General features: G+C 39.6%; 1 protein-coding gene across 5 annotated transcripts in view; it reads left to right on the top strand.

Moving 5' to 3' along the window:
- ARFIP1 (ADP ribosylation factor interacting protein 1) overlaps positions 1-25,624 on the top strand; it is a 55,585-nt gene that overhangs the window by 19,858 nt on the left and 10,103 nt on the right. For 4 of the 5 annotated variants that reach the window (XM_048509314.1, XM_048509312.1, XM_048509317.1 and 1 more), the window contains 6 exons: positions 2,841-2,949; positions 8,864-8,959; positions 11,284-11,396; positions 18,810-19,031; positions 20,986-21,143; positions 23,051-23,225. In XM_048509314.1, coding sequence (XP_048365271.1) covers positions 2,841-2,949; positions 8,864-8,959; positions 11,284-11,396; positions 18,810-19,031; positions 20,986-21,143; positions 23,051-23,225 — 873 coding nt within the window. The remainder of the gene's footprint in view (positions 1-2,840; positions 2,950-8,863; positions 8,960-11,283; positions 11,397-18,809; positions 19,032-20,985; positions 21,144-23,050; positions 23,226-25,624) is intronic. The other variant, XM_048509316.1, reaches the window with a different exon arrangement.

Here is a 25,624-nt window from a genome sequence, read left to right as displayed (position 1 = left end):
CTCCCCTTATTCACAGAGGATACTTGGTTTGTGGCCTATTTTTTTGCATATCTATCTATAAATGTTATAGAAAGTTTGTAAGGTTTCAATATGGGGGTAACTTGTATCAGTATAATATGTTACCTTTTAGATTAGCTACAGCCCCATGCATCTTTACAAAGTGCACGTCAGCTGCAGTTGCCTTTCTAACATTGAAAGGCTGTTCTGTCTATCCCTATCTCTATGACTGGTTGTTCGTTGTCCCTTCCTAACTTTGTCTGTGACTAGACTGTGTGTATAGCCATGAATCATGGTAAATGTTCAGCTCTCTAAGCATGTGCATATGGCATAAATGATTTTTGGCACCAAATCCTTGCTTTCTTGCTTGCTTCTAGTGACAAGCAAATTGTGGGCAGTTGGACTTGACAGATTTCAGTAGACTTTATCAACCCATGTGACACACATTTTGATTGAACTGATTTTGTTATTTTAAAAAAACAGCCATGTCTTTTCCAAGTATTCATTTCTTGAGCAGCTACTATTTAGAAGGCCGTGAATATTGTCACTGTGGAACAGGTTGTGCGGGGAGGTATCCTTACAGTAGTGACTGACAAAGGAGAAAAATAGAAGGGAAGGACATTGAAATGGGACATCTGAAGAGGGAGACTCTATCTAAACTAGTATCATAGTTCAGTAGAGGACAAAACTTCAGTTTTAGAAACATCTGGGCACTATGAATGGTGGCTTCTGCTTACATTAAAGTTCATTCATTCAGAAGTGCAAGTTCAGTAATAAATTTCAATTTCAGTGGTAAGGCAAAAGGAAATAGGTTCTTATTTTTAGAAATTTGGAAACCATTCATATAAATTTATGCATAGATCCACCACCACTATTGTTATATTTTTTTGTTTTTTTAAAAAAAGTTATTTTTCCTTCTTATATGAAATTAAAAATAAAAAAATTATAAAAGAGTTGCATAATGAAGCAACATCTAACCTGAATAATCAGTATTTATTTATTTTACAAAATATATAGCATGCCTTTCTGCCTTAACAATGGCCACCATTAAAGTCCCATTGAATTAAAACGTACATAATAAATTACATTAAAAACTATCAGAACCTATTGTTATATATTGCAACATAATTTGAAAGAAGGCAATGCAGAAAAAATGAAAGGTGTTAATATTATTTTTGTATCTTGAAAGTGTCACAAAGTAGACCCGTATTTTGCAAGAATGCTGCAGGGGGCCTTGCGTTTCTCATTTCCCATTAAGTAGCCGTATCAGCCAGTCTCATGATGTCATCGTGTACCGGTATGTTCTTTCTCCCACTCCAGTTCACTGAGTGGCAGAGATAAGACAATACACGCTGGGCGTTATCATGACATTGGTGTTTGTGCATAGTACTGGGAGTAGACGGAGAAAAAGATTCTCTTTTTGGAAATTACTTTCCATGGCATCTTCAGATTTCTCATAACAGACAGTTTGCCCAAAGTTCTGACAGAATGTGAAACTGGTTGTCAAATATTCTAAAACCCTCAAAATTCCAAGTAGGCTGCTTGGCGGGAGAATGGGAATTGTACCTTATCCCTGCATGTATTTTTTTCTGTTATCACATCTGTCTTATGGCTACCCTGGTAGTTTTCAAGGCAAGAAACGTTCAGAGATAGTTATTGGCTGCCTCTGCATCATAACGCTGATATTCATTGGAGGCTCCCATCCAAATACTTGCAAGGGTCAGCCTTGCTTAACTTCTGAAATCTGTCAAAATCAGCCTATCCTGGGCTATCCAGGTTAGGGCATCCCTATATTTAACCTGCTACAAAAAACAAGCAAGGACTAGAAATTGCTAAGTAATGTTCTACTTTCCAAACAAAGCAGAGGAGAAAAACAGTGGTGCAGTGAAAAAAATATTTAGCACCATGGGAAGAAGCCTGCACGTTTCAATCGCTGCTTCATTGATTGTTTTTCTTCTCTGTGACTCTGTATTGACTCTTTCCTTATCTATATTCTAGACAGCCCTTGAGAAAAGTAAAGGAAATCGTGCATATTTTCTCATTAAAGTCTTTGAATCTGTCAAGTGCAAAATTAAAGTGTAGGTAAACTTTTGGCTTGCATTGGGGGGTGGGGGTTAAGGTCATTAACATTGTGGTTTTGAAACCAGAACTGGCAGCCTTTCTCAATAAAGGCTAAATCTGTTGATCAGAGATTAAAGCCACAATCCTTGGTGATTGTTCATTGCTATAAGACGTTGACACTCAAAGAAAAACAAGAAAATGTCTTCCAGAACTTGAGTGTGGTAAGGGATAAAATAATGAATCAGAGCAGTACATCCCACCTGGACATTGATAACGGAGACAAAAAGAATGATTCAGTCTTCTTTCTCAAACAGCATGAAGATTTGGGCCTTTTCCGCATGGGTTGTTTACTTATTGCCAAATGCTACTGTTTTTCTTTTAATTCCTCACATTTTTTCCTTAGTTTGGTTTTTGGTTTTTCCTTCATCTTTTCTCCATTGTTTTCCCGAGCACTTCTACCATTATGTTTTTCCCCCCAATATGTTCTGGAAGGATGCTTGCTTCTGCCATCAAAACCCCATGCTTCTTAAGCAGGGCCAATCTCACACCTGACAAAATATTGGCATATAACATGTGGCTCACAAACGTGAGAGAAATCTGAGATGCCACCTTTAAAATGTATCGTGTTAAGTCATCATAATACAATGTTGTGACACCATAAACCAAACAGCAAGCTGTTGACTACATTATTCAAAATGCTTTAAAGGACTCTGTAAAGCCTAAATGTTGCCTTGGATTGGGATTTTTACATGGATTTTCCTTTTTATTCTAATATTTCCAAGGACCTGAAGCGCTCTATATCTGCTGGACTTGGTCTCTCTGAAACTCAGATTACATCTCATGGCTTTGACAGTACCAAAGAAGGGGTCATTGAAGCTGGACCTTTTCAAGGTAAAAGTAACACATTAATGTTGGGTGGTGATATGAACATGTGAGTGCCTGAAAGGGAATCATACAGTATTTGGAAGTATGAAAGTGTGGAAGGGTGTATGTATCAGCAAGTCTTGTCCTGAGCACGTAAGGAACGCTAGTGCTGAGTTTTAAAAATTACTTTTGGTCAGAAAACAAATGATATGGTTGGGATTCAGTTGGTATACATGAAACGGTTTACCATGTAGAGGTCGTGACAAGCTATTCCTTTTGAAAGAATTCTAAATTGAAACTTGGCATACAAAATCCATTTTATCTAAAATACCTAAATTCTCCTGTCCACCACCACCACCCAAAAAAACCCCTCTTCCTAGCTGGATGAAATAATGATGATTCCTCAAGTTACTGTTCCGTTGTCCATTGAGTTGTGAGAGGGGAGCTCTGTTTTAGAAATAAAACAAATTGTCAGAGATGTACTAGATACTGAACTGAATGTAAGTGATTTGGCTTATGCCCCAAAGACAGTCCTGTCTTATAGTCCTGTCATAGGCATATTTGTTATAAAGTCCTATTACATTAAGTGGGAATGAACGCAAGGGAGTAAATTAAAAATTTCAACTTTACTCTCTTAATAACTTTAATTAATTAATTAATATTAAATATTAATAAATAAGCAAAAACATTAAGTATGGGAAAACTTGAGAGCTGTAGGTCATATGTGTTAAAAATTAATATGGAGTGCTGTAACATTCCAGATTTTTCTTACCTGGTAAGATGTCTAGGTAATTGAAATGAGACATCTGGAGTTATGAAGTACTGCGTCTTGAATTATGTTGACACACATTTAGGTGAAACTGTAGGACCCTTTTTTGATTATGCTTTTTAACCATGATTTTAAAACACCATGAAACCCTTCTGTGGTTAATTGATTTTTATTTGTGGGACATAGTAGCAGTTCTTAAGAAAAACGGCAGCATGTTCTAATCTCCATGATCAGCATGCTGTGTAAATTGTGTATGTGTGTGATAGTGTGGGATAAGAGACCCAAAAATAATTTAAATCTTAGCAGGGAAAATCCAGTATCAATAATATATGAGAAGTCTCCAATCTACTATTTGTGATTTTGGTAAAAACAATCTATCAGTTTGTGTGATCATGTATTCTGTTAAATGGTTTTCTGCTCTAAACAATGTGCCAAGATGTTCCTTTTACCTCATTACTAGAGGTTTCATATAATCAATAGGTTTTGAAGTAAATCTGTTATTATCTGTGATGTGGTCTTAACAGTTTTGTGCATGCAAGTCCAATTAAAGCTCTTAAATTTTTTTCAGTATAATACAGTTTTTGAGAGAATGTAATGATGTAAACCATGCTTACTTGAAGCTGTTGTCTAAAAATAAATGGAACTCAAAACAAATAATATGAAGCTCTAAACATCAGCTCATCTGATAAGTTTTCTTTGTAACAATTAAAGTATAGAATTCAATTTAAATATGAAGTTAGCAGCCTGAGATTATGACTCTATTTACAGATGATCATGGTTTGCTATTACAGGTGCAAATTTCGGAAATCATCAGTTCACATAATATTGTTCCCTCCATCCTTACACATAGTCTTTCTTCCTGTCAAACCACAGTTTATCATGACATCCAGATCAAGTACAAGCCTGAGAATTTACAAAGCTCATTTCAAAATAACAAAATATAGTTTGTTGTTACACTTGATTGCAGATTCTGATAATACTCAGCAGTGGCTTTAGGATAGATTCTGCATGGGTCCCAAGAGCGGTGGGGCGCCCGTGTACATGACCCCGGCGCTGACCTGGGGCCGTTTGCACACTGTTCAGGCGGCCCTGGACCTGCCATGGCCCGAGGCGTGCTGCTTTTTAAAAAAACTTACCTCTTCGTCCCTGCATAGCTCCGTCAGGACAAAGGGACACGCCCCTGTGACCCTGGCAACGGCCCGATGGTCGGAGGGCAGAGGGCATGTCCCCTCATCCTGATGGAGCTATGCAGGGATGAGGAGGTAAGTTTTTTTTTTTAAGCGGTGTGCTCGGCACCAGGTGGACGCCGCTATTTTTCAATAGACTCACTTGTTTATCAAGTCAAGAAAACACCATTTGGAGGGAGAAATAGCGGTTCTGCCTCGATTTGGAGGCGGCAGCCGTGGGAAGTTCCCCCTCCAAATAGTATTTTTACTGGACCAACAATGGTGACTTTGGCCCGTGCAGAATCTGCCTAGGTCAGTGGAGGCGAACGCCCCCACCCACCCCACACATCTAGGCTGGCCTGGGCCACTGGGCTTGATTATTAGCATTAAACCGAAGACCTAGTTTTGGGGAAGTAGTGCAGGTAACCCTGTTAAACGTTATTAAATCCCACTGATTTTCATGCGAAGAACTGAAGCGTGATCCTTTGCCTGGGAGCAAGCTCGGTTGCTGGCAATGGGGCTTGCTTCTGAGTAAACCCTCCTAGGGTCATGATTCACCCATTGGAAGAGTTGCACAGTTGCTTCAAAGCAGAGCCACCGACTACTACCAAGCTTACACCTGAGTAACGCATGCCTCAGAGCCAACTGTTTTTTTCTAAACTAAAACCTCAGTATTCAGATTAAATTGCCGTGTCGGCACTTTGCTATAAACAAGTGAGTTTTGGGTTGCAATTTGGGCACTCGGTCTCGAAAAGGTTCGCCATCACTGGCCTAGGTTGAACCTTGTGGTCTGTCAGTGAAACGTGCTAGGAGACATGGTTTTTTACTGTGTGGCTCCCCTACCCCCAGAGCACTAATTCATTTCCAGAAAAGTTGTTTCTTGTGATTCTGTGATTCTGTAATAGCCAGGTTGTCCTGCATCTGACACCTGTTAACTATATGTGGGTCCGGCTAACCTTCAGACCAACTTTCCAGAGGTTGGTTGGATGAGGGGGGGGGGGGTTATTGAAAAGTTTCCAGATGACAGGGATTGCATTCACAGATGGCAGCATTTATTTATGTTTAATTTTACATCATGCCTTATTTTATGTCTCTAGAAATGAATGCCTTATTTGTTTCTGGGATGAAAAAAAGTTAATTAGTTAGTACTGTGTATTCTTTCTCGCCCTGTGCTGCTTTATGACTGTCAGAATGTACATTAGTCTCTAATTAGTACAGGCATTGTACAAGTAGGATACCTGTGAGGAACCTGGAGGACTGGGGAGGAGACATCCCATCCTCCCACTGACAGCCTCCCTGACACTTCCTTCCAGCTTCTACTGCTGTCTTTTCAGAAACGTTTATTATAGCTGCCAAGAAAATAGTAGCTGAAAATGTTTAAGTTGCAAAGACTGTACAAACACAGACATTGCTTCAATTGTTTGGATTTTTTTAAAAAAACCTCCTTTTTATGTCTGATTCCCCCTCCCCCCAGGTTTATAGAAAAATCCGTAGTCACCTCCTTGTAGGCTTTTTGATCTCCACTGAGAGCCAGTATGATGTAGTGGTTAAGGCTGGTGGACTCCAATCCAGTTCAAGACTGGTGGACTCCATAGCAGCTGGAAGAAGTGCTTCAAAGGCTTCAGACGTCACAGAAAGGGAGAACAAGACCCACCCCTCTGCCTAATTTGCCCCATTGCCTACACTGGCTTAAGCCCTCAAAGGTTCAGCATAAGCCTGAACGCCCAGGGGGCAGCATTCCTGGGCTGGAACACTAGTGGAAACCAAATAACATTGACTCCACCCCCAGGTGCACTCCCCCAAGCCAGCGTCCACTCAGGACATCAGCACAGCTTCACAGCACCCTGAACTTTATTTATTTTATTTATTTATTTATTATGAGATTTATAAGCCGCCTCACCCCCGAAGGGCTCGAGGCGGCTCACAGAATGGCTGCACATTCAATAACAATCAATAAAACATATCAAATACAAGAGTGCAGCTTAATTCATTAAAACTTAAAACTTTAAAACTTAATAGCGATTTCAATTACATACTGATTAAAATATCAGATATCAGAGCGCCCGGACTAGAGGCCAATGGAGGGAGGGGATAGAGTCATTGCCCAAGATGGAAACCAGGGCCCGGCCAGATGGAAACGGCAGCTTCAGTGGGGGGTGATAGAACCGCGGCCAGCCCCCCCAAAGGCCCGGTGGAATAGCTCAGTCTTGCAGGCCCTGCGGAACTCACCAAGGTCCCGCAGGGCCCGGACAGCTGGAGGTAGAGCATTCCACCAGGCAGGGGCCAGGGCCGTAAAGGCCCTGGCCCGGGTCGAGGCCAGCCGCACCATCGCAGGGCCAGGGATCTCCAGCAGCTCTGCCGCCGCCGAACGCAGCGGCCTATTTGGGACATAAGGGGTTTCGGCACAATGGAGCAGAGGGGCTGCTGCCTGCTGGCCTGTTTGCCCCCTGCATTGGTTGGGCTGCCCCTTATGCACCAAAAGTGGACAATTGCGTTGGTGCAGCCGTCCACCGTTCTCTTTTTAGATTCGGTCTCCTGCTTCTGGATTGGGCTGTTAGTTATCCTTGTGTTTCCACCTGATGTTTGAAGCTACTAGTCCATTCTTTGTTCTTAAGGATTTGTTTTTACTTATGGAAAAATACTGAAGTCTAGTATGTTATATGCATCTGACTGAAATTACAGTTGTGTTTATTAAAATAAGTACATTCAGTAATACAATTATCATTTTGACAAAACAGACATTGTGTGAAAAATGGGAAGTCCATATAGATAGGCAGTGGAAAGTAATAGCTGATTTCTGGGATTGGATACATTTGGAAATGTGGAAAAGAATAAACCAAAGCCATGTATTTCCCTCCTAAATGCCTACAATAACAATCAAAATGTTTTGTTCCAAAGCATGATTAATTTCTTCATATCTGTGGTACAAATAGAAATGCTCAGCAATGGAAACGTTTGTGAACCCCCATCAATGTTATCAATAGAACTGTGATATTAATCCATAATATCCTTAACATAACAATCCGTAAAGTACTGTCCCACCTTACCCATCACTGCCAAAGTGATTGGTAAGATGATAAGATGCGAGCCAGTGTGTGGTGTAGTGGTTAACAGCAGTAGGCTCTTAATCTGGAGAACTGGGTTTGTTTCCCCACTCCTCAATTTGAAGCCTGCTGGGTGACCTTGGGTTAGTCAGAGTTCTCTCAGAACTCTCTCTGTTTATGTCACAAGTTGCTTGTTGTGGACAGGGGAAAGCAATTGTGAGCCACTTTGAGATTCCTTAAAAGTTGAGAGAAGCAGTGTATAAAAACCAACTCTTCTTCTAGTTAAACCAGCATTATTTTTATTAACTGGTATTCCTTCTCCTTTTGGGCCAATTATGAAATTTGCCAGAGTTCAGTGGAAGGCATGTCTGCCTGAGAAACTGTCTGCTCTTGCTTCTCTTCCCCATTAATTCATTGAGCTCTTCTAAATGCTGTTCCAAAGGGACCTGCATGAGCAGCATGGGTGGGCAAAGTCCAATTTTGCACTGATAGAGGAGGGGGCAGTGAAAGAAAGTCACCTCTGCCTTCCATTAGTGGAGAGTGACTTTGGGGTTCCACTACAGTGTTCATCACCACTAAAGCCTTCCATTTCCCAAAAGTCATTTTGAAAAGAAGTCATACCCTGTATGATTTGCTGGATGTCAACTCTTAAGTTGAAGTAATGTAAATGCTTTTAATGGAGTAGTTCATATAATTCAAAAGATCCTGTGAGTGCTGCTGTTTCATTGTGAATGATGAAATACATCCTTACAAAGCTTCTTTCTCTCTCTCTGATGAATATGCATAAAATTCTCAACAAAAATGTTTTACAACTGTTATTAAGGATATTTACTGTCAAGGAGTTCTACACCTGATGAGTACTCCTTATTAGTCAGAGGAATTTTCTCCAATATTTAGTCTTTTTGCATAAGGAATGTTGATCCAATGCAGATGGATTTTCATGGTGTATGTCCCATTTCTAGGTTCCTCAGCAGCACCCATGTCACCTGTTATATCTCCTAGCAGTGCAGCAGCTAGCAGACTGGCTGGACAAGGGAGTGATTTAATTGTTCCCAAAGGTATTTTGGGGTTTGACCAGATAACCCCCTTGCTGATACAATACTAACTCCCATCTACAGTGATGATTTATGATTACTTGCGCTGCTTTTACTAAAAATAACTCTTGCTTTTTTGATTCCATCACTTGGCAAATCATCCAAAACTCCTTTTCTCTCTCCACACCATTTTCTTCCTTTTCAAAGCAATAATGCATTACTGCTTCAGAAACACATGCGATGGGGACAAACCATATTTTAAATTATGCAATTAACTTTGTACTATAAGCCTTTTTTGCTACTGCAAGTAGTAATATCGTTCTGTGCTCCCTTATAATATATCACTCTGTGCTCCCTTATATCATTCTTTGCCTGTCTTACGCTATTCCATAAATTATGTTGCCAAACTATTGTACTCCTGGTGACTTGACTTTGTAACAGTGGAGTATTTACTTGGCTACAACTAGGAATGCTGTACAGACTTCATGAAGCTGCAAATAAATGTTAGTGGCTAGCAGTATGAAGGAATCTCTGCAGGAATCTGAACTCTATATTTAACAGATTTTTAAGTCAATTGGACTAGAATGCTGAATGGCTTATGAAGAGCATTGTGTGAACTGCCATGTAAATATGTCCAATTTTAACAGCAATTCAGAATCTGCCCGTATATCGTCCTGCTGGGTGTGGGTCTCAATGCAAATCAGACTGGATGCTTTTTTCTGCCTTCTCTTTTAAAAGAACTCTGTCAGTTGCTATTTCGATTAAAACTAAAACATGTTCTTACTAGGTTCTTACGCTGTGCTTGGCAAACAGTTCAGGTTGCAGTTTTTAGAACAGCAGGTTGCTGTGTGCCTCAGCATGCTCTGACCTGTTTACTCAAGTAGTGTCATCATCATTGGAGTCCATTCAGCCCTGGCAGTTCATCTTTGTTCTCGCAAGGTGTTGTTTGGAACTTGAAAGACTGTATGAGCATTAATGTGAAGGAATGCTGCACAGTTTGCAGAAGTGAGGCACATTGTGATTTACTACAAAAACAAACATTTAAAAATTCTTTATTTGAAATTTGTATCATTTAGATTAAATACAGTGTGCTTATGGCCTTCCTAAAATCACTGATGCTTCGCTTATAAGTCTTCTGCTTGGAGCAGGGTTCTACTGCTGTTTCTTGGCTTTAGCATCATGGGAAGAGAATGATATCTGCACTTGTGAGACGCTAAACTGACATGTTGTGTGAATCTTTATAATGGTACACTAGAAAGAATGACTCTGATCTGGAAGCTTGAGCACAGTTGTAGCTCTTTTCATCTGATGAAATCTGAATATGGCTTCCCTCTGCATTGCAGTGACTTTGCAGCAGCCACTATAGTCACTATAGAAGCAGAGTCCTCCCTAGAATTGCTTCACAGGTCTTCCAGAACCACAACATCTGAAGAGGCAATTTATCACATGGTAGACACATGCTGGGGGACGGAGCTCTGGGGTCAATTGCAGGTCCCCAGAATGTGTCCCTTTGTGTTCAAATTTATCCACATCATAGATTAAGTGCCCATCACAGTGCCTGCACCATCTGCTGAATGAAATGTGAAGCTGTCCTTAGATCTTTGCTGGAATTATAAATGAGAGTGTTACAGAATTAGTGGTGGGGTTGGAGAGAATGCAAATACTCCTTGAGAGTATTTGAACAGCAATCCAATACACTTTGTGGGATTTCAGGTAGTAGGTGAAACTTTTATTGTCCTTAACAGTACATTAGCTTTAAGGAAAATTCATCTTGCCTTCTGATGGGACTCCTTTAAAGCTAAGCAGACAGTGACATTCTGTGTCATTCCTGCAAACTGGTCTTGTGCTTATTTGTCCTGAAGTCCCCTAGAATTCACTGTGGTTTGCTTCCAATTAAGATTTAGTTGGTTTGCAGTCACTATTTAAGAAACTAATGAAATTGTTTATTGAGAAGGTGTATAATCGCTGCATATTTTCCACATGTTTGGGGAAATCCTAATTCTCCAGTATGTTGAGACAAACCTCAATTTCATATAATGAACAATGAAGCATTTGGCTAATTCTGTAATGTTTTGGGTCTACTTTGTTTTGAAAAGCTCTATTAAAGGAGACAGTATTTTAAACTAAATTAAGAGCTCTAGGTTACTAGTAATAAAAGACTTCAATACAAGCAATATAAGCAATCTTATTATTAAAGTTAACATTATAATAACAAGGTCCAGATTAGTAAGCTATTCTCTTCAGAATAGTATAGAAAATATTTTACTTTGTAACCTTTGAAATATGTCACCATTGCGGTTGCATCAACCTTTGAGAGACTGATTTCTTATTTGTGGCTTCTAAAACAGGCAATCTACAAATGCAGCAAAAAAGTGGCCCAGTTGTTCTAGCAGATGAGATAAAGAATCCAGCCATGGAAAAACTGGAGCTCGTGAGAAGGTGGAGCCTAAACACTTACAAGGTTTGTATCATTTACAACCATTCACTGTATTCAGGTCTGCATCCTGATTTGATTAAAAAAAAAAATTCTTCACAAAATGTTTTGGCAGCTTATCAGAAAGAGAAGTCTAAGTAAGACTGACATATTTTGTTTTTATTTTAATCTTCTGGTACACTGACCTTTGGGGGTGACGGAAGGTTATGAAAGAGTGGCATACAATAAGGAACATAATCTGTTTTTAAAGTTTGTGAAAGATGTGGTGTGTCAACTTGTCTTGAGTTAAAGCGAGGTGGTGATCATTTAAACAATGATGTCGCGTAAATGCTGAATTTGGAATGGATTGCATCACTAATAACACTTCTGTCTGTAAAGTGTTCACAATAAGATAAGTTCCATTGTTAGATTTCATGGTTTTGAATTTGTGGATTTCACATTGTAAAGCAGGAGTCAATTCATGTTCTGGTGGTGCTGTTTTGTGATCAGGGTGGAGACTTTCTTGTGTCACCTTTCAGCAGGTTTCTTGGTGAAGTTAATTGCCACTCCTTTAATCTGTAAAACAGTAAGGAGTTATGTCAGAACTCTCCCACCCATCAGTGCTGCTCATACTAACACAGCTACATCACTCCTACTAATCATGAACTCAGTGATCTGGTGCCTACCAGAAGGACAGCTAAATGGGACTGCCTTTTTTAAAAAAAGGTTACGTTCATACTTGGGGAGGACTTCTCAGTTATGTAGAAATGCATGCTTTGTAAAGTTGTAAAAAGACTCCAAATATTGTCCAGTGAGGGCTGACTATGTTTTTTTACTCTTCAGGAATCATAAAACATTGGGGGAGGGGGGACAATATTAGTCCTACTTGAGATCATAGCAACTTATTTTTATATTTACTGGATTTATATCCCTCCCTCCCCAGCTACAGTTGGGCTCAGGGCAGTGTACAAACATTTTAAAACAATTTGCAAATACATAAAATCACTAACTACATATAATTAAAGCTCTCTAAAACACCGAAACTCAATATGGCAAACTAATCTAGACCTTGAAGAACCCTCAGGTCCGTTCAAGAACAATGATTTATCCAACATGAACCATAACAGAAAAAGAGGCAGAACTGAAAGACCAGTGTTGTTTTTATATTTTGTAGTTATCATAAGTTTTTATACAGGGAGATGGTACTTGGAATGCACGATTGACCTCAGCCAAAGGCCTGGCAGAACATCTCCATCTTACAGGCCCTGTGGAACTGTTTAAAATTCCACAGATCCCTGATGTTAGTAGATAGAGAGTTCTACCAGACCAGAGCCAGGGCAGAAAAATTCCTGACTCTGTTCAATGCCAATCACACATCCCTGGGGCCAGGGACTACTAGAAGATTTTTATCAGAGCAGTGTAATGTCTTCTGTGGGCAATATGGGATAAGGCAGGTCCGTAGATACAATGGTCCCAGACCGCTCAGGGTCTTAACCTGATTTGGAATTCCACCGGCAACCAGTGCAGCTGCTGGAGCACAGGTGAATTCTCTTTCTCCGATGTACTGGTGAGGAGTCTAGCAGCTGCATGCTGGAGCAATGCTAGTTTCCAAGACAGTCTCAAGGTCAAACTTACATAGAGTGAGTTACAGTAATCTAGCCTAGGTGTAACCGTCACATGGATTACTGTGGCTAGGTCAGGGTAGGATAAATTGGGGGCCAGCTGCCTTGATGGAAAAAGGTGATCCTCACCGTATTGGTGACCTGGGCCTCCACAGAAAGGGAGCCTGTTTACACCTAGCCAGTTTATATTTTTAATGTTTGTTTATAACCACATAGCATTTTTGAGCAGCAGACTGAATTCATGGCCATTATGTACCACTCATTATGTACCACTCATTTGAAAACCACTGGTTTAGAGTTTCTCCTGGGGGAAGGAAGTGTTGAAGGATACAGGTCAGGAGGCATGGATCCCCTTACTCCAAATATCCTAGAATATAATATAACTGAATCTAATTGAATCCAAGCCTTATGCAAGCAAGCCTTTATTGGCATAGACTGAATCTAATCCAAATCTAATTGAGTAGCCAGGAAAAAAATGTAGGATACCAAACATTTTCAGTTCACGAAAACTTAGTTTAATTAGCTGTATAAGTCTAAAATACATACATGCATACATGCATACATACATGCTATATACTTTGTTCAACTAGTCCGTTCATGCAGTATGTCCCTTCTCTGCAAACTGTTGAAGTGTTCTGTGTAGCTGGAGAAACGCCGTTGGCGTTTTTGCACGTGTGTGCATGCAAAATGTCATGGAGAACAGTGTGCTTGCCCTGCCGCCAACCTTAGTGACCTCCTATGTAAGCACAACACATACACTTCATTCACATCAGTTGTTATGCAATCAACTGCAAGCTGAGCTCCATTGGCAGAACAGAACTTATGCATCTCCCCCACACATGCATACATAGCACTCACTTTCTGTTCACTACACTGTCAAAGTGTCCTTTTACCAATGTAAATAATCAGGGGATATGACTCGCTATGTCTATGCCAGATAATGTAATTACCTTGCTCCCTATTTTCGCAGCATAAGGGTAATACTTCTCTGGCATATGTGTTTTGGAAAGTTTGCATGGGTGTTACAGAAGTTGGAATTGATGTGCTTTTGGGGTGGAATGGGAGGGATCAATCCTGCTGTCAGTACATGCACAGCTGATCATTGCTACTTTCAGTAGCAGTGCCCATATTTGAACATACTGTGAAATCATGTGATGTGCTGTTGACTGTATCAAGAGTGCGTTGGTTTGTGAACTGATTTTCCTTCTAACTACCTCCTTAGAGAAGATGACCATGTCTTGAGGGTGAGGCAAATGATTTGTATGAATTGGCCTTGAATTGAATTTATGAACAACTTAGGCAGATCATTTGCATCTTCAGTGTTTCATTTTATTCATTTAGTTTGACCTGTATCTAACTTGTAATTCTGGCTTATACCGAGTTTTCTATTTTCTTTCATGATCATTTTAAAAGACTTTTCCAAATGTAGCGGCTGGTACTGTTTTTTGAAAAGGCAGCTGTCACAGGAGTGGGAGCTGTTTCAAACTGTTTGGTCCCTTTCTTTTTCTCCACTGAAAAAAAACCTGTCCTCAAATCCACTTTAATTCTTGCTTGGGGGGAAATACCGATACCCATACATTTTCCACAATGAGGGCAAAATTGGCCAAGCTGTAACTTTTGTTGTGGGGGAAGGCATGGTAGGAATCGGTTTAAAAAGCTGCTCTGCCACCTTTGTTCTATGTTTTTTCCCCCCGGCTGCTGCATCCGGAAAATAAAAGTAGTATTTTAAAGTAACAGAAGCAAATGCACCATGTAGTTTGTTCCTTATTTGCCTGTTAAAACAGAATCTGTGTTCACGCCTCTTGTCAGTGTTTGTTGGTAATCTTGCATTTCTAATTCTCCCTTCAGACAGTTTGGCATTCTGACACTTCATTCACAATACAAAAATCATTACTACCATCAGCTATTCTGCCTGACAGAAAGTTGAAACGAGAAAGTTCATTAAAAAGTGATAATTCTAAGTACTAGAGGGCATCTTTGGTGTGCAGACCAAAGAACTGGCGCAGGTTCTATATAGTTAGAGTTCCAAGATTATCTCAGGTTTCAGCAGGTCTTGAGCCAATATTACATGCTGAAGCACTGTTGCTAGGATTGTGAAAGCAGTAGATCAGATCTGCCATTCTGCTTGTGGAAGTAAATCTTCCCTTCACCAGCAGGCTACTGTGAGCCATGAAAAGGCATAGCTGGAGATCCTTATAGACAAAAAACCAGCACAGATTAATGAGAATTTGGGAAATTTCTCATCCTGCTTCTTCTATTGTTAGGGCCCGACCTAGTACACAAAAGGGGATATTAGTAAGGAAGGTCATATTTCTTCAGTGAAACAGTGTTGGATATTTCTGAAGTGTATAGTTTCAGAATAATTTTACTCTGAGATGAGCTGAAGTCAAACAAAATATCAAGGGCGAGAAGGCTCCAGGCAAGTTCACACAATGGTCATGGGACCTGTTGTGTATATTTATGTATGTGGATGATGCCATGTAAAATAACTTCCAAAGAGGATGGTCTTAAGGGTGTATGCTAACTATATATAGGGCAGTTCATCTTCATGGCTTTTGTGCAGTTTCACATTAGGACTGCACAGGCCAGCCACAGAAATGAAAGTACCAAGGTGACCCAATGGATTTTATAGTTCAAGGAATGTTCCCCTACCTTTCAACACTTCTTGCTAGAATTGGCATGTGAACAAGAGAGGGGAGCGATCTTTCCCACAGCCCTTCCTGTGCCACCATGGAGAAAGGATTGTTCTGTGATCTTTACTTTCTTCAGTTGTATGAGAAAGCTTCCGTTCTTCCTCAGATCTTCATTCTTTCTATTTCAGTGGTGGAACTCAAGATGTCTTCTCAGGATGGCTTTGTTTAATAAGTGCGCCAAATGTGGCATTAAGATGTCCCAAACTGACATACGCAGGGTGTGTCTCCTCTGTACTGGAGAAGTGCATTAATTGAGGGCTTTTGCTGCTTGTAAGAAGTTTACACTCCAGGCACACAACAAGAGGTCCTCCCGGTTAAAGACAGCTCATTGGGAGAAAGCTTTGTTGATGCCAGAAGTTCCCTCCTCTCCCACATCTCATATCCTGAAAGAAAGGGCCCTGTAGTGTCAGTATCTGTTGTCTATTCTGCCTCCTTATTCCTCTGCGCAGAAAACCACATGATGAGCAACGCTTAGAAGAGAGAGTTTGGATTTATATCCCCCCTTTCTTTCCTATAGGAGACTCAAAGGGGCTTACAAACTCCTTTCCCTTCCCCCCTTACAACAAATACCTTGTGAGGTAGGTGGGGCTGAGAGAGCTCAGAAGAACTGTGAGCCCAAAGTCACCTAGCTGGCATGTGTTGAAATGTACAGGCTAATCTGAATTCCCCAGATAAGCCACCACAGCTCAGGCGGCAGAGCGGGGAATCAAACCCAGTTCCTCCAGTTTACAGTACACCTGCTCTTCATCACTACGCCACTGCTTACCTAGCCAACATCTCCTATGAAATAGATCTGTTTATACTCTTAGACACATGCAGAAGATTGAAGGACACGAATTGTCACCCTGGAACATAAGCAGGTTCCTATTAGAATAACACTGACTGTTAGCAAAGTTGTATATGGTAATATCCATGAACTGAACTGAAGACACTTGTGACTGTATATAGGATCATTGAACAATATGTGATTGAAGAGGAACAGGAATGAGGACAGTTAAATCTTAATTGTTCCATTATCCTGTGCCTTTTCCTGAGTTTGTTTGAAATAAGGATTAAATTAATGTCATATACTTCATTTTTTTCGAAAAACAAGTGGTAGATGCTTTCATGTTCTTCGAATCCTACTGCTTGATTTATTCCTCAGAATCACCTTAAGTAAGTTCTGCAGGCTTTTGATTTATTTAGGTGTACCCAGAAGAACAAGAAATGCTGAAGTCATCTGGTCTCCTGTTTTCAGGATGACTTGAAATCTTTTTAATGAGTTCTTTACTCCTTGAATGTCTACATAGCAGCAGTAACCCAAAATGACATTTTTAGCCTCTAACCAGAAAAATATGCATGTTGTTCTTTGCAGACAAAACCCTTTTACATTTTACTAACTTGCTCTAATGGGCCTTTCATAGAGGATCATATTTTGAATATTTTGTGTGGTACATCCTAAGGTAACTTTTAAGCTCACAAATTGAACTCTGTTACCTTACATTTAGACATAGTCTTATAGATACTGCCAATATAAGAGTAAAATTTCAGTAATAGTTTAGCAACGTGTGTATAGTCCATTCGTTGCAATTTTACTTTGTCTGCACTCCCTGACAAGTCAGGGCATAAGGGCACAGTGTTCATATAGGGCAGTGGTAGCGAACCTTTGGCACTCCAGATGTTATGGACTACAATTCCCACCAGCCCCTGCCAGCATGGTCAATTGGCCATGCTGGCAGGGGCTGATGGGAATTGTAGTCCATAACATCTGGAGTGCCAAAGGTTCACCACCACGGATATAGGGGACTTGCAACTGGTGGCCTGTGGACAGTATCTCTAATGGAAGAGGTTGCCAGCTGGCCTCCGACAGAATGTTTCTGCCTCTTAGTTCAGGTGATAGTTACAGTGAAAGGGTGAGGGTGGTGAAGGGGTGGTAAGATAAAGATTGCTTAAAGCAGCGGAAAGGAAAAAAAGAAGCAGCTTCTTACCCTCCCACCTGCGAGTGAAAGGGTGTATCTTACAGATGTTAGGGGCCCTGGGTCTAGATTGGTTGTTCACCAGAGGGTGGTCTTCAGTCATCATATAACTCACCATCTTCTAATAGAAATTCATATTCATAGACCTGCCATTTGTCCTTTCAATTTATTGAGCAGTCGGTATTGATTTGCAGAAGACTCATGTAGCTGCCACTTCCTGATCCTTTGGCACAGCTCACATGATTGCTTTCATACTGACTTTCTAGATAACTGTTAATGATACTTTTCTGCTTAGCAGTTTTACAGTCAAAACATTTAAATAGTGGACATCAGCTTGGGTGACTTGCTTTATATCATCTTGTGTTGGAATAAAGTTGGATTTCAGCTGTTTTATACCAAGCAGGATATGAACATTCAATAATAGTTTGGTATTTGGCAGCGTATCCTTAATGTAGGATAATACATTCTTTCATGTCTCTCTTGTTACCTTACCTCTGTCTTTGGGGGAAACACACAAATTTACTTGTACTAATCTTGTAAAATAATCACCCTTGGTCTAATTATGTTAGTGGGCCTTTTTCTCTACTGCATATTACCCGAAGTATAAAGCCTATTCCAGATTCTTTGCTTGAATACTTTCAACCCAAGTATAGCATCTTGATACTCTTTCACGATAAGAACTGTTATTAATCAAGGTTTACATTCTTCTACATGCTTTTAACACTAATTATGGAGTTTCTTAATTGCTTGTTGGGGTTTTGGCCATATTTTTTTCCTATTTTAAAAGTCATCTGAACAGTTGTCTGCTCAGTTATCCAATAGATGAGAACCTAAATAATAAGTCATAAAGTAAGCCCTTGGGGCTTAAATGGAAGGGGGTAAATACTGAGAGCCCTTCAGCCATGCAAAAATGTATTATGGCTTGAAATGAACCCTGCTTTCCTTCCTTTGGGGACCAAATGCCATATATGTATCCTTTCCTCATTCTTTCAAGGAATATCATGTGCTGCTGAGAATCTTCAGTTGTCTGTGGGGATGAGTCACAGTGGTTGAAGGGAAGCAAGAAACCTGGTAATGGAGGAAGTTGGCATTGGATTCATAAGCTGAATTACACATTGTCCAAATGGTACTGCACACTAGCTTCAGTGCAGTCTGCTTAATTTTAAATTCTTGTTTTTCCAAAATTTACAGTGCACTCGTCAGATAATCTCTGAGAAACTGGGCCGAGGTTCACGAACAGTAGATCTGGAGTTGGAAGCTCAAATAGAAATCCTGAGGGATAACAAAAAGAAATATGAAAATGTCCTGAAACTGGCACAGACGTTGTCCACACAACTTTTCCAGATGGTGCACACCCAAAGACAACTTGGCGATGCTTTTGCAGATCTGAGTTTGAAATCATTAGAACTCCATGTAAGATTTTAATTTCATTAGCAAATATAGCCAGTTTACAGAAAAGCAGTCTGTGTTGTTATTCCTAAAGCTGTGCAGTTTCTAAAGCTGTTTTATTAAGTATTCTATAAAATTGGCTAATAACTAGTGGCTTCTTTGAAATGAAGAAAATGTGCATATCAGTTGTTGTCTTTCCTGTTAAACTAATTTGAAGCTAATCACTGCCAGTTATTTGTTTTTATAATAAGCTAGTAGAAGGTATAGAGCAGTGATGGTGAACCTTTTCGAGACTGAGTGCCCAAATTGCAACCCAAAACCCACTTATTTATTGCAAAGTGCCAACACGGCAATTTAACCTGAATACTGAGGTTTTAGTTTAGAAAAAACTAGTTGGCTCTGAGGCGCGCATTACTCGGGAGTAAGCTTGGTGAAGCAACTGTGCAATGCTTCGAATAGGTGAATCACAACCCTAGGAGGGTTTACTCAGAAGCAAGCCCCATTGCCAGCAACCAAGCTTACTCCCAGGTAAAGGACTGTGCCCAGGCCAGCTTAGATATGTGTGTGATTTTCTGCCCCTCCACATGACAGACTTTGTGCACGCATGCCCACAGACTTTGTGCACGCATGCCCACTGAATGCCATCTCTGGCACCCGTGCCATAGGTTTGCCACCGCTGGTATAGAGGTACTTGTTAAGGGGCTTTGCTCCCCAATATGTGCAGCATCATACCTGGCTTCACATCTAGTATGCCTATGTAAAACAACAATGCCACTCTTAAAATGCATATATTAGTATTTGTATACAAGCTGATTATTTGAAAGAACCTTTATTATGGCCTTTTTGGCATGCACAACATGCCACAGATTTTCCCAGTGGTCACACTTGGAAACATTTTCTATGAAATCATTCTGTCCATTCCCTTCGTCATTTTTCCCCTTGTCTCTTTAGTTGCATTTATTTCATATGCCACTGCTAAAATCGTATTATTCGTAATGGTATTGGAATTTTATCCATGATGCAAAAGAACAACCCTTTCCTTCAGCCATTTTCTCCTTTCCCTCATCCTCCATTTTCAAAAGGATTTTAAAAAAAATCTGTATTACATTAGCAATGTCACATAAATGCTCAAACCCAAGTTTCGTCAATTTCATTCCTAATCGGTGGTCACCTTAAGGCAAGGATGCAATGTGTCCTCAGCTAAGAGCAAATGAAATTGACATGGGATGCTGCTTTTGCTGGAGGAAATTGACAAGGGACTTCCACACTAACGATGCTGCTTAATTGCAGTCTTTCCTTGTGAATTTCCTCCTGCAAAAGCAACTTCCCTTATCAATTTCACCCATTCCTAACTGTGGACACATTGTGTATATTTGCCTTAACCTGACATTGGAATTAAATCAACAACGCTGTTACAATCAACCTGGCTTGTGTCTGTGTCCTTACATTACATCACTAATGTAATACAGAATTTATTTTTTAAAATTGCTTTAAAAAATGGAGGTAGAGGAGAAAATGGATAAAGGGGAGTTTGGGTGACTACACAGGGGCACGGATAAGGACTAGGTGTTTGGTGAGGTGGGGGGGAGAAATAAAGACCATTTCAACATGATCACACTCTCAAGGAAAGTTGGCTCAGAAACAGTTAGCAAAAAATCGCAGTAAAAGTGCTTGGGAAGAAAACAAAGGAAAATTGAAGAGAAAACATTTCTGAACCAAACGGAGTAAAACACTTGTGGAATTAAAAGAAAAAAACATAGCATGTGGCAGCAAGATACATGGCCAACAGCTCATGCTGAAAAGGCTTTTGAAAAGGGAAATAAACTTAATGAAGATTAGTGAGTATTGAACTGTGTATGTTCCAGCTGAAGTTAGAAATCTTTTGCTTGATGTGATAGTGCATAATGTTTGGTATGTAATGAATAGCTGGGAATCATTTTTAAGAAACCCACTGAAATGTGTTTGCTCTCTTTAACAGGAAGAGTTTGGCTATAACGCTGATACTCAGAAACTTCTTGCTAAAAATGGTGAAACGCTTCTTGGAGCAATTAACTTTTTCATTGCCAGTGTGAACACTTTGGTGAATAAAACTATTGAGGATACATTGATGACTGTAAAACAGTATGAAAGTGCCAGGTAATAGTTTATCCAATATTATCTATTATTGTTAAGAATATTGTTGTAAGATGCAAGTTATCCCTTAGTTTAGCAGTGATATGGCTAAATTTGACATGCTGGATTGGATCTTACCAACTTTTCCACTGGTGTAGGAAGGAAGTCCATGTTGACTTCTGACATGGCTATGCTGAAGATTTTGGAACCTGGGTGGGCAAAAAACCACATAGAAGAAAAACTGCACTGAAGAAGATAATTAGGTGAGATCACCTTCCCTCTTAGTCCAGTGGAAAACTGGCTGGATCTAAGTTCCTCAGTGTTTGCCACATTAAGATGGACAGTGCACAAGAAACAAAATTTAATATTGAATATAGATGCTTCAATATCAACAATGTCTTTCAAAGGCTATAGTGGAACTTTGTGTACAGCCATGTTTTTCTTCATTGTTCCCCTATCACAGTTCTGTTCTGAAATTCAGTTTTAAAATAACTTACTTTGTTGATAGTGGGAACACTGTGGGGACCACTTGGAAGGCAATTCTGGCTGTGTAGTCAATTTCCTTACTTTCATGTAAATGACTTCTATAGAGCATGGTCATTAACTTTCTACTTTTCACTTTGCAGTAATTAAACTTTTAAGTATATATTGAAGGTAGAATTGGTACAGAAAATTGGGTGTTTCATGTTTTGTACAATTCTGCAGTGAAAATAGGTGTCATTTAATGTATTGCCTCCTACACTCAACTCATTAGGGTAAAATGGAATATATCTGACTATAAAGCAGTCTTTGTAAAAGCAGAACTATTTAGGAATGAGGGAGGAGAAGATCATGCAGTTAGCAAAATGAGACTGAAAAGATAAAATAATGGTAATATTTAATTTAACAGCAGCATTACTGAGGTTTTGAAAGGTAGGATTTTTGTAGCAATAAAGAAGAGGCATAATTCGTAAATGCTGACGTGATGTGTCAAGGTGTATATCTTGGTTTGAAGATCTATAGAACATAATTGCTGCAGACTTCATTCAAGAGAATAAATTACAGAAATGACTTTGCATGTGCTATGTATACCCTTTTCAGGATAAAGATGACACCAGATTTGAGAATTCATCTGCCATTTCCTGGACTGTCTTGTTCTAGAATGCTCCGTTCGGGTCCTGGTGCCTACCTAGTTCTGTCCCCAAGGTACTAGGACCCAAGAGGAGCATTCTAGAACCAAGATGGTCCAGGAAATAGCAGATGAATTCTCAAATCTGGTATCATCTTTATCCTGAAAAGGGTATATAATGAGTAACGTCATCATGACCACTGTTGCTGTGACCTGTAATGTGAGGTTTTCTAGTTCCCGCAGTCAATCCCAATCAGGAACACAGGGAGAATGACATGAAGGTGAGATTGTCTTGGCTTCTTTTCTGACATGGAAAAATCTTTGCTGCTCCTGACTTTCTTTGCTTTGTCTTCTGCTCCAACCATGGATAAGAGCTACTAATCTTACAATAGGAGAAGACAACAAGGAAATATTGTCCCTCCCTTCGTAGTTTCACATCCTTCAATGGAATCAGTAAACTTCAGAAACTCAGTGCATAGTTCTTCTGGAGATGTCGATTTCATTCATTACCAAAGTATGAGTCCTTTTGAGAAAGGTTATTTATACTGGAAAAAATTGTAAGCCATTCTGAGTCCATGAGAGAATGCATTAACACATGCATGTTCATGGGTTCAGAGTGGTTTACATGTGTATATTAGACAAACCCATATTTCGTGCCCAAACTGGAGTTTTTTTCAAATTGTAAAAAAAATGCAGAATGAGATACAAGAATTCAGGGGGAAATAAAATATGTCTGTCTAAGCAAAAACACAAATAGGTTTTTAAGAAATGGAACTAGATGTCTCTACAAATTATGCAGGTCATGTTTGCTTTTCCTTCTCAGGATCGAATATGATGCTTATCGCACAGATCTAGAAGAATTGAATCTTGGCCCACGTGATGCAAATACTTTGCCAAAGATCGAGCAATCCCAACAGCTATTTCAGATCCATAAAGAAAAATATGATAAAATGCGTAATGATGTATCTGTTAAATTGAAGTTTTTGGAGGAGAACAAGGTAATTTTTATTTGCTAGTTGAAATTCAGCTTGAGGTAAAATACCTACCAAAGCATTGTGTAATCTTTAGATCATGATGTAATCTATTGGGTTTGTTTTGAATTAATTCTGATGGGTCAGGTAAAGTGAATATTAATGTGTATGTTAAAGCTAGCTTTTTATATTCACTTTCTGATTTTACTTCTCTCACTTGTGATATATGACCATCTTCTAACGATTACATCACCATATTTAGACCAATATTGGCAGTCATTGATAACATGCCTTTTATTTTATTAGTTAAAATGCTGTACCCTATGTCTCCCAGAAGCTTCCACAAAGTCAGAATTTTTTTAAAAAACTGAATACACTTTTTAAAGTAGAACAAAATCACCTGCAGAGCACCATAGTCAACAACATTTTTAGTTATAATCTCTACAACTCTTCTCTTGCTCCGGCTCCATTTCTTTTGCTCACAATGAATTATGAAGCTTATTGTTTCTGCCTTAACTCCAAATCAGTGGTATACTGAGTCTCATCTATTGGACCTCATGCACTGCTTGAAAGTCCACAGTTTATAGATCTACGGGGGGGAAAGAGTCCAAAAGTGCTACTCATATAGCAAATGCCACTGTTACCTGTTTCATGAATTGAGTTTTTACTTTATGTGGAATCCATGGCCATAACCACAAGGTGGAATGGAGTGGGATGGGCCAGGAGAAATTCTCCTCAGTTTAAAGTGGGGTATTTAATTTTTGGCTTCTTCTCTGATACAAGATATTGTCTAATTTCATGGGGATTCCCCCTTCAGTTCTTTTACAAAAATGCTGATAGTCATTTGAGGTTTGTGTTGCTTTCCCTAGAACACTGTCACTATTATCTCATTCCCTATAGATGCCCTGAGGGGGAGGTGGTTTGGCAGCTTCAGATTTTAAGATAAATTATTTGTGATCTGTCTCCACAATGAATAAAAAGCTGTACTGATTGTGCATTAATAGTCTGCAAGATGTCAAGAATTCTTGACAGTTGGTGGCATTGCCTGTTACACCTGCCCAGTTTGTGTTTGCACAGATTGCGCTCCATGAAATTCAACCAATCCTGTCCACATTATTGCAGATGGTTGCAGGCTTTAAGTGGCAGAAATAAGAGATTGGGATTTTTTTGAAATAACGGTCTCTTGTACATTTGGAGTAAATATACAACTCTTCAATAAATCATATGTGACTTGAAATCCTTAAAATTTGTACAGCATGAGAAATTAAACAGTATGAACAGTAATTGACTTCATGCCAAATATGAGCGCTATGAAATATTGGTTATTAATGGGAATGCCATCCAAGCTGAAATTCAGACTGGATTTTCAAGTTTTATCCTAGTGGGTTTTCAGCAGCGATTCGGTATAATCTGTGACAGATCTGAAAGGTTTTCTATCTTACGAAGTACTTCTAGAGTTGGAGAAAAACTTTGAAGTGCCAGTTCAGGCTGGTAATGTTGTTGGCATAGTGTTGCCTCTCAGCATCTATCCAACTTCACAAAGCATCCAAGGATATATTTGTAACCACTTGAGTCCCCAAAGTCCTGATCCAAAGTCTAGAATAATTCTAATAAACTCAGAATATAAACTCCAGTTTATTAAACTACGACAAAAAAGTATTTGTGTAAACAATCCCAAAGATGCCCACTAACCACCATGATATAGCAGAGTCCTCTTCACAGTCCCTTGCAGACAGCACTGTGTGTTCTTCCTGAGACCAAGTCTGGAGCAGAATCCCCCAAAATTATTCTTCTTGCAGGAACTCTTCCTGGAAAGACACTGGATGAGTCTTTGAACTTAGTTGTTCAGTTTACCTTTTTTCCTGGCAAGACAAGGTGGGGCATATCTGTACTAGGATGTTTCAGTGCAGCTCTTCTGAAATTCAGCTATGGCAAGTCCTGTTCCTTCCTCTTTCCAGTCACTACTGCTCTGAAGGATTGCTCAGCTCTTTCCAGATACTGCAGTTCTCATGGAAGATAGTTCAGTTCTTCCAGCTAACAAATTCAACCCTTTCTGTCCTCTTGGTCAGCTCCAGAGCTTGTAAAACAAGCTTTGCCCTTCAGAGAAGACAGGCTTCAGTGCTTTCCAATCAACCCCCTCTTGTTCTTTTAGCTTGCCCAGTCCTGCTTTAGATAATCTTTTAGTGTTATGGTGATCATTTCAACAGAATACCCCATGAGCCTTTGCTAAATATGCAGATTATCACAAGCCTATACATATATCAGCTATCTGCTAGTCTGTTCTGGCCTAAGGTCTATCAACATATCTGAGATCTACTAATCAGATTTAGACCTACAACGATGGAAATCCAGAAGCTCTGTGGGCCTCTAGCATTCAGATGTGTGGATTTTTCTGTTAAATCCTGTATATTTTGTTTCTCAGCAAT

This window comes from Sphaerodactylus townsendi, linkage group LG10 (assembly GCF_021028975.2).
Source record: "Sphaerodactylus townsendi isolate TG3544 linkage group LG10, MPM_Stown_v2.3, whole genome shotgun sequence".
NCBI classification, from domain to species: Eukaryota; Metazoa; Chordata; class Lepidosauria; order Squamata; family Sphaerodactylidae; genus Sphaerodactylus; species Sphaerodactylus townsendi.
This window is presented reverse-complemented; position numbering and strand designations above follow the sequence as displayed.